The sequence below is a fragment of the Pteropus vampyrus genome, unplaced genomic scaffold (genome assembly GCF_000151845.1).
Source record: "Pteropus vampyrus isolate Shadow unplaced genomic scaffold, Pvam_2.0 Scaffold71, whole genome shotgun sequence".
Classification (NCBI taxonomy): Eukaryota; Metazoa; Chordata; class Mammalia; order Chiroptera; family Pteropodidae; genus Pteropus; species Pteropus vampyrus.
The window spans coordinates 4,471,353-4,480,589 of NW_011888852.1; the positions used below are offsets into that span (position 1 = coordinate 4,471,353).

The 9,237-nt window shown below is 37.3% G+C and overlaps 1 protein-coding gene across 6 annotated transcripts in view; it reads right to left on the bottom strand.

Moving 5' to 3' along the window:
- SPART (spartin) overlaps window positions 1-9,237 on the bottom strand; it is a 74,430-nt gene that overhangs the window by 19,771 nt on the left and 45,422 nt on the right. For 3 of the 6 annotated variants that reach the window (XM_023531598.1, XM_023531596.1, XM_023531597.1), the window contains exons 1-2: window positions 6,983-7,819; window positions 3,308-3,505 (exon numbers count right to left, since the gene is read on the bottom strand). In XM_023531598.1, the coding sequence (XP_023387366.1) occupies window positions 3,308-3,505; window positions 6,983-7,792 (1,008 nt within the window). In that variant the 5' untranslated portion in view covers window positions 7,793-7,819. Of the gene's footprint in view, window positions 1-3,307; window positions 3,506-6,982; window positions 7,820-9,237 lie in introns of those variants that run through there. The other 3 variants (XM_023531594.1, XM_023531595.1, XM_011361827.1) reach the window with 2 other exon arrangements.

The following is a 9,237-nucleotide window of genomic DNA, read 5'->3' on the forward strand; positions in this document are numbered from 1 at the left end:
CCACCCTGCAGGTGCAAGTGAGCACCATATCTGAGTCTCCATTAACCTAGACAACACCGTTCTAGTCCCCACCCTGGTGATTCTGAGACTTTGCCCCACCCAACTCGTACATTACCTGAACCTCTTTTAGCAGCTGTTTTTCCCAAATGACCCACAATTGCAGATTTTTCTAAAGTCTCTTAAGCATCCTCAAACCTCAGATAAGCAGCAGTTGGCCTCAGCATGCCCTGTACCTCTGGATAAGTGGCCCAAAGCCTAGCACTGGTGGCAGCCAGCCTCAGTTGACAGCATAGCCTCCAAGACCAGCACAGGCAGTGGCTGGCCCTGGCTTGTGCCAGAATCCCTCCCAAAAGGCCCCAGAATTAACACACCAGTGCTGGTAAGAGATGTCACCAAAACAGCTTCAGACCACACCATAGCACCACCCAATCAGCGTCACAAACAACATACCCAAGGGGTGGACTCAGCAGGTACCAGAGCCCATTTAAATTGAATTATTTCATAGGGTCAGCTTCCACACAACAGCTTGTCTGCTGTAGCCATGGCTGGTTTTCACAGCCAGTCAGTCTGAGGGTCAATCCCACCCACTAATGTGCCAACAGCAATCAAGGCTCAACAATGACAGGAGAGTACATGCAACCCACACATGGACACACCTGGAGCATTCAGCTCAGGTGAACAGGGAGACTGTGCCACCTACTACAGCTGGCCACTCTGTCAAGACTGGTAGATGTAGTAGATCTACCTAACGCATAGAAATAAACACAGAAATGCAGTCAAAATGAGAAGACAAAGAAACATGTCCCAAATGACAGAACATGACAAAGCTCCAGAAAAAATACTAAACAAAATGGAGACAAGCAATCTATCAGATTCAGAGTTCAAAACACTGGTAATAAGGATGCTTGATGAACTTTGGAGAAGAGTAGATGAGCTCAGTGAGAACTTCTTCAACAAAGAGCTAGAAAACATAAAAATGGATATAGGAAACATAAAAAAGAACCAGTCAGAAAGGAAGAGTACAATAACTGAAATGAAGAATACATTAGAGGGAATCAACAGTAGATTAAATGAAGCAGAGGATCAAATCAGCAATTTAGAAGACAACGTAGAGGAAAATACTGAATCAGAACAGCAAAAATGAAAAAAGTTTTTTTAAAAATAAAGATATTTTAAAGGGCCTCTGGGACAACATCAAGCATTCTAACATTTGCATCACAGAGGTATCAAAGGAGAAAAGAGGGAACAAGAGATTGAAAATCTATTTGAAGAAATGACAGAAAACTTCCCTAAGATGGTGAAGGAAATAGACATATAAGTCCAAGAAGTGCAGACAATCTCAAACAAGGTGAACCAAAAGAGGCCCATACCAAGACATGTCATAATTAAAATGCCAAACATTAAAGACAAAGAAAGAATCCTAAAAGCAGTAATAGAAAGGAAGCTAGTTACTTGCAAAGGGCTCCCATAAGACTGTCAGCTGATTTTTCAACAGAAACTCTGCAGGCCAGAAAGGACTGGTACAAAATATTCAAAGTGATGAAAACCAAGATTATTATACCCTGCAAGGCTATCATTTAGATAGCTTTCCAGATAGGAAAAAGCTAAAGGAGTTCACCACCACCAAAACAGTATTACAAGAAATGTTAGAGGGAATCCTTTAAGAAGAAAGAAAACAAAAAATACTAATAAGACAATACTGCAAAGAAAAAATTCTCATTGGACAAAGAAAAACACTTAATAAAAGCAGTGGATCAACCAACACCGAAGCTACTACAAAGGTTAAAAGTCAAACGTAGGAAGATCATGTGTAATTACAACAGTAAATTAAGGAATGCAGACAAACACACACACAATAGTAGTAAAATCTAATGACAAAAACATAAATGTAGAGATGAGTAAAATTAGTAGTGATTTTAGAATATGTTTGAACTCAAGCGACCATCAACTTAAAACAGACTGCTATAAACATAGCTTGGTATATATGAAGCACATGGTAGCCACAAACCAAAGATCTACAAGAGCTATAAAAGAAATAATAAAAAGGAATCCAAACACACTACGGAAAACCATCAACATACAAGAGAAGAGAGCGAGAGAATAAGAAACAGATAACTACAAAAACAAACAAAAATAAAATGGTAATAACTACATACCTAGCAATAATTACTTTAAATGTAAGCAGATTAAATACTCCAATCAAAAGACAAATGAAAAAAGAAGTGGTGCATATATACAATGGAATATTATTTGGCCACAAAAAAGAATGAAATCTTACCATTTTTGACAACATGGATGAACCTACAGAGTATTATGTTAAGTCAGAGAAATAAGTCAGAGAAAGACAAATACCGTATTATTTCACTTATATGTGGAATCTAAAAAGCAAAATAAATAAAACAGAAAAAATCTGTGAAAAAAACAAGTGTTTTTTTCTGATATCTAGAAAGGATTTCAGAGTTGTAGAGGGCAATTACTCAGCCAGTGGGTTTGGAGGAAGAGGCAGGCTGCCATCACTACAGGTCTGCCCATTCTTTATGTCTGGCAACCTCTGTGACCCTGAGCCTGGGTTGATGTCCTCTGAATTCTCATTACCCAGGTACAAGCATAACTTTACCTTGAACTTAGAACACTGTTTTGGAATTGCTATTTCATGCACATGCACCTCTGGCTAGATTGTAGGCTTCTTGAGGAGTAAGTAGGATCCCAGCTGACTGAGCTCTACATTCTGGGAACCTGGCACAGTGTCCACAACATGGCAGACAACTAATACATGTTTAACAAATGAATGAATAATTGATATGGATTCTAAAATCTTGATTCATCTCTGCAAGATAGCAAGATGCAAAACTCAAGTGCTTGGCTTCATGCCTCCTCGTGATCTGAGATACAGGTCAGGCCAAGTGGTCTGTCAGATCACCTAAGCGTCACGTACTGCCTTCATACAAACTCTCAGCCAACCTCACACAGAAAGGGTCTAATGGAAACCTCTGACCATGAGTTCTTGCACCATCGTTTAGCACTGGGTCATCTTCAGGTCTTTTCTTGAATATCACCTTCTCCTCTGATCATCCTATTTACAGTTGCACCTGCCTCACCCATACCGGGACTCCTGTTTTTTGTTATCCACTTTCTTCTATAGCTCTTATCTCCGTCTAATGTATTATATACTAATTTGCTTGTGTGTTCAAAGATACAAGTTTGGAATATGCTGTAAATAGTTGATTAAGATTGCAGGCTCCGAAGTCAAATTGCTTAGGCTTACGTTAAAGTAGATTTTCATCCTGAAGACGATCACACAAATTACCTGAAGCCGAAGGTCAGACATTTGTCTTAACAGATCCTCGAAGAGTTCTCTATCATCTTCTGGTAATTCAGAAGACAAGACGACTCCCACAAAGCATCCTGATGCTTGCAACATTGTATCAGGAAACATGTAGGCTCCCACAGTACATTTAAGAACTGGAGATCTATCAGGAACTAGAGGATACAACCAGCCACACACCTGAAAGGATTATTATTTTTAAAAAAAACAATGAATGAACTAGGTTCTCAGCAAGGTTTTACAATTGTTATATCAGAAAACAAACATGGTAAAGTTTAAAAGGTATTTTACAAGGCTTTATAGGACCACTGGCATCAATGAGGCCCCCATAAAAATTAGCCATGTAATAGTCTGGTCATCCTGCAAACCACTCACAAGAACTGTGCTAAAAATGTTATTGCTCCACTATTTATAAAGTCTTAAAACTGGTAACCTTAAATAGCCCACTGTTAACCAATAATGAGTTTAGCTTTAAATAAATAATGGTCAGAGTAAATTAAAGCTTTCTTTATCATTCAAATTAAACATCCCTTTGTAGAAATAAAAAAAAAACTGTTTTCAAGTACTCTACATGTACTGTTTAATCCTCACAAAAATGCCATTAAGTCGGTTAGTGCTGTCATTTTATATACAAGACAACTGAAGCACAGAGAGGTTAATTACACTGCACAGAGGCAACAACTAAAATGTAGAGCTATGATTTAAATGCACACGATCTGGTACCAGAGAAGCCGAGCAATTATTTTAATTAGAAACTCAGCATTCACAATGTTGAATATACAGAATTTACTAAACCCAAGAGAACTTGACAGGACAGAGGCTAGAATAAAACACTGAGTTATGTTTGTGGATTCACTATCATTGCAAAGTTAAATCGAAATGACACAAAGCTGCCTGGTATGTCACCTGGGGAGGTCAGACTCTCAGTATACCAAGATTTGAGACTAAGGCTCATTTCCTGGAGATCTAAATGCGGAAGAGACCAAGTTTAAATCAAAATAGCCAAATGTATTCATTTCCATTCAGATACATTCTTTAAGTGGCCAGAATTGTGCTCCTCACTCAGGACACTGCTATTCCTAATATTAAGAATCTTATGAGAACAATCTATTATTAAAACATTGTGTGGTGAACGTGAGTCAAAGAGCACAAAAGAGTTCATGTCAATGATGGAAAATTCTAGTATACGACCATCACCCCTGACCAACAGACTGTAATATGCAGGGATCAGCGCATCCAGGTCTGACTCCTTCCTAGAAAGTACTTAATAAACATTTCCAAATTCTTTTTCTTTTATGGGTTCTCTATTTTTTTAGTTGTCTCAAAAGCCACTCTCCATCTCTTATAAAAAAGTCAAACTTCGAACAAGTTACAATAAAACATTACTGTGAAAAACTGTGTTTGGAAAAACTGTTTTTCTAAACTATGATATGTAACCATCTATGGTATGTGAAATGATTTCAAGTAATACACAAACTTTTTAAATTTGAGTACTTATGTGTTTTAACTCGTATTAGAAAAAAATACATCCTTCTCTCAATTTTAATAACTATGAAATTAACAAATGACATATCTAAACAAAAATATGAAAGTAAGAGCAGAAGTATGGATTTAACAAAAAAAAATTATAAAGTTCATACTTAAATGACTTAAGTTTGGAAAAGTGATTCTCTAAGATTAACTACATTCTGGTCACCTTGATTGAACTGGAGTACCCCCAAATCTCAAATAAAACTTCACAGGCCTTTCTCAAGATAGATTATTACAGACTGGTAGGCTCACCTACCATAGTGAAACTGATTCCTCTCAGTTTCACTTTCAGAGGGCAATCTCATGTCCAAGTTCTGTACAAACTGAATACAAATTTAATAAGTTTAAAAAGTATATTAAAACCGAAACCAAGAGAAAAATAGTTTTTAGAAGCCCTAGAATTATAAGTCTGCCTACTTAAAAGCAAATTAATTTCTCATTTCCTAAATAGGCCAACAGTGATTTTTACAGCTTAAAAAAATTTTATCTAACTTCTGATACTTAGTTGATTTAGTGGTTGTTTTTTAGAACATAAAGTGTTTAGTAAACAAACACATGGTAACCCCCTTTTAGGACACTGCTACAAATATCTGAATACATGTAAATGAAAGCCCCTTAGAGAGACAAATTAAGTTTTGGATTTAACTTTACTTTCCATTTAGTACCAAAAAAGTAGAAATATTAAAAACAAAATTAAAAGCACTAAGACAGGACAAATTTTACTAGAAAATGGTTCATTTTAATGGTTGAGCTCACGTAACCAGACACACTGTTTCTGATGCTTATTTCCCACACCTCCAATAGTCTAGTCTCAAGTTTTTAAAAATTCCATTGTTATAATACAACACATTACCAGATCAGCAAAAACTATTAGCTCTTATCAGCCTTCTCACAATCCCAGTCAATAAGCCTACTCTTTCTAACCTCAAGGATTCTTTCCTAAAATAACCTATAGGATTCACAATAGTCTCACTGTCCAGTAATTAAGTCTTCTTTTCAACAATGCCCCCAAATAGCTGCTTCATATACCCCTAGTAAGTCTCCAATGATTTTAAAACAACTTTCAAGTTGATTCCATGTAAAAGCTACAAAAGAACTGAAAATAGAGTGCGACAAAAGAGAAAACGAGTCCAGATAACCAGTGTTGTAACTAAACCACATCCGGACTCCGGGCCAAGGCGCCTGCCTTGCTGGAATAGTCATCTCCCTTCCACGTAAACTCATTCGTTATACCCATTGTACACTGAGTCCTCATTTCTAGAGCCCATCTCCTCATACCAATGTCCCATCTTTTAAAAAGACTGTTATTGGACCACTACCTTTAGGATACCTCAGTAATTCCACAATAACCTTTATTTAGCACGTCTTTGCTCTAGGACCAAGGGCATCCTGGTAAGTTGATATGCTTGGGATGTTAGAATTGTAACCTAAATTATCATCAGAGTCTTTTCTTCTAAACTAGGGTTTCCCAACCTTGGCATGATTGACATTTGAGGTTGGATAATTTTTTTCATTAATGGGAGCTCTCCCGTTGAGATGTTTACCAGTAACCCTGGCCTATACTGACTATATGCCAGCAGCAGTAGCATACTCCTCCCTCCCAGTTATGACAACAAAAACTGTCCCCAGACATTGCCGAAAGATCCCAGGGAAGCGGGCAGGGAGGAAGACTGCCCCTGGTTGAGATCCACTGTTCTAGACACTGGGCTGGGTTTAGCCCAGCTCAGACCCTCAGCTGGCGCTTGACATCATTTGTGGAAATGTACAGTAATTCATTACATAAATACATCCACATATTACATAAATCCCTTTTGAAATTAAAGTTATTAGGTTCCTCTTCATATAAAGAATCAAAAATTTAAGGATGAACACTCTGATCCCCTCAGGACCTGTCACCACAAACTTAATACTAAAACAAGGCTTTATATGTTAAAAAAAAGAAAAAGAAAGGCTATCAAACACAAACACAGACATTCAAGGCTTATAAATTTCTGAAATATTTAAAAGAAACTAGAACTCAACGATCTTTTTGCATTTACTGTCTTAGAAACGTTATAAATATTAACAAACAAAAGTGGTGCCTTTTACACATATTTCAAATTATATTTACATTTTTCTTTGGCTTACCTGAAGAAACCCAGGAGGACGGTTTAGGACTGTATCCAGAGAATTATCTAAGAATCTCACGATTCTAAGGTACCCGGGATATGAAGGTGCACTAACCTCCCCTGCAGGATTTACAAAAAAAATCTGTACTCCATTTGGTATCAAAATCAACTCATCTGCATCTAGCCCTAAGCTCTCAAGAGGAGGTGGCTGAGAATGATTTCTATAAAAGTCTTCTCCAACTGATGAAAACTCCCCAGATTCCGTTCCATAGGATACAGTGTAGTGACCCTCAGCAGCTTGAGGAGTGTAAGCAGGAGGTGCTTCTGCTGGATGACTCTGAGATGGTATGGATAGAGAACTAGGCTCAGGAACCGATCCTGTACTTGAAGTTGAGGTGTTGCCATTTACTTCAGTGTGCTGAGGAGGTGAACCAAAGGACTGAGGCTCCGGTGACTTTTTGGACATGTCTTTAGGTGGAAATTCTGGATATAACTTGGGCACCTCCTGAAGATCATTCCGCAGAGAAGTGGCAAGACCCTTCTCTAGAATTTCCAACCTGGTACGTACATTCTGTAGTGTTTCTTTCATTTTCTGCTGCATCTGCCTAGCAGATTCCCACTCGGGACCTGTGTATTCAGGGTCTGTTGATGAAACGCTGATTCCTCTGAGCAGGTGTCCTATTCCTTGCTTATAGTAGTTCTTTGCTTCTTCCTTCTGCCCTAATTCATCTGTATTCAGTCCTTTATTAACAAACAAAAAGGCCTTCTTGTATGCTTCCTTGATGATCTTAATTTCGGCAGGTTCCCCATTTTGTGGCTCTTGCTCCATTTCTGTAAAACAGGAATTATTATCGTTAATTATCTTACTTAGCTATTCATTTACTTATTTATTATCAATTTCTCCTACCTAAATATATTTCAAGACGACAGGAGCCTTGCTTGCCTTGGTCCCTCTTCCAGAGGAACACTGTATTCTCTACTGTATTCTCTATGGATACTATTAGATCTGACATAGAGAAAGCACTCAGTACATATTTGCTGACTGGATCTATAAATAATACTCTTGGTCCTAAATATCTTTGTAATTTAAAACTGAAAAAAATTAGGCAGAATACAGCTACTGAATAATTATCTTGTTTCAGTTTCTCATGAAATTAGTTTCCTATCACACATCTTTAAGGTTGGAACCGAGAGTGACATTCTAAAATTCATTATAGTATAAATTCAGATTATACACAGCTAATTAAAAATGAATCTGAAAAACACATTGGAGACAACAAGAATGAGAAAAAAATATCTAGATGAAGCTTTAAAGTCATCTGACTTCCATTTAAAGGTAGCAAGTTACTCACATGCAGCTGGCCCTGTTCTCTCCCAAAACTCCATTAAAATAACTCTAACAAGATTATCAAAAAGGCATAATTATTACTTTTAATGAGAAAACAGTATGAGCAGGTACTTCACAAAAGAACATATTTAAATGGCATGAGAAAAGGTATTCAATATACTATTCCCTCGGGTAAGTGAAACTAAAATCCACAGCAGTCTGACTATACACTTATCAGATGGCTAAAATTCAAAAGACTGACCAATGTTAGAAAAGACAGCAACTGGAACTCATGCTTTGCTGATGTAAGTGGAAAACTGGCAATTTCTACTAAAGCTAAACATTCTCTCACTCTATGACCCAACAATTCCTCTTGTCAGCACATAACCGAGGGAAATGAATGAATGTACACACCAAAAACACGTACAGTGATATTCATAGCAACTTTATTCACAAGCCCCAAAACTTGAAAAAATCCAAATGCCTACCCATAGGAGAAGGGATATATAGTGGTATATTTATAGGATGCAATAATACACAGGAACTAAAAGGAACAAAACCAAAACAAAACAAGAATGATGCCTGCAACATTGATGAATCTCATCAATTCTTGGAGCAAAAGCAGCCAGATATAAGACTTCATACTGAGACTACAAACTATGTGAATGATTCTATACAAGTAAAGTTGACAAACAGGCAAAACTAGTGTTTGATGATGGAAATAAAAATAGTGCTAAGTGTGGTGGATAGAGACTTAGAAGGGACATGAGAAGACCACATAGCATCTGGAAATGTTCTCTATCTTGATCTGAATGGTGATCAGACTTTTAAAAAACATTAGGCTATAAATTTAAGATTAGTGCACTATGTGCACTTTATGTTATCTCTTAATAAAATAAAGCCGTAACTCACAAAGACAAAGAGGGAGGATGAAGAGTCAGCAGTGC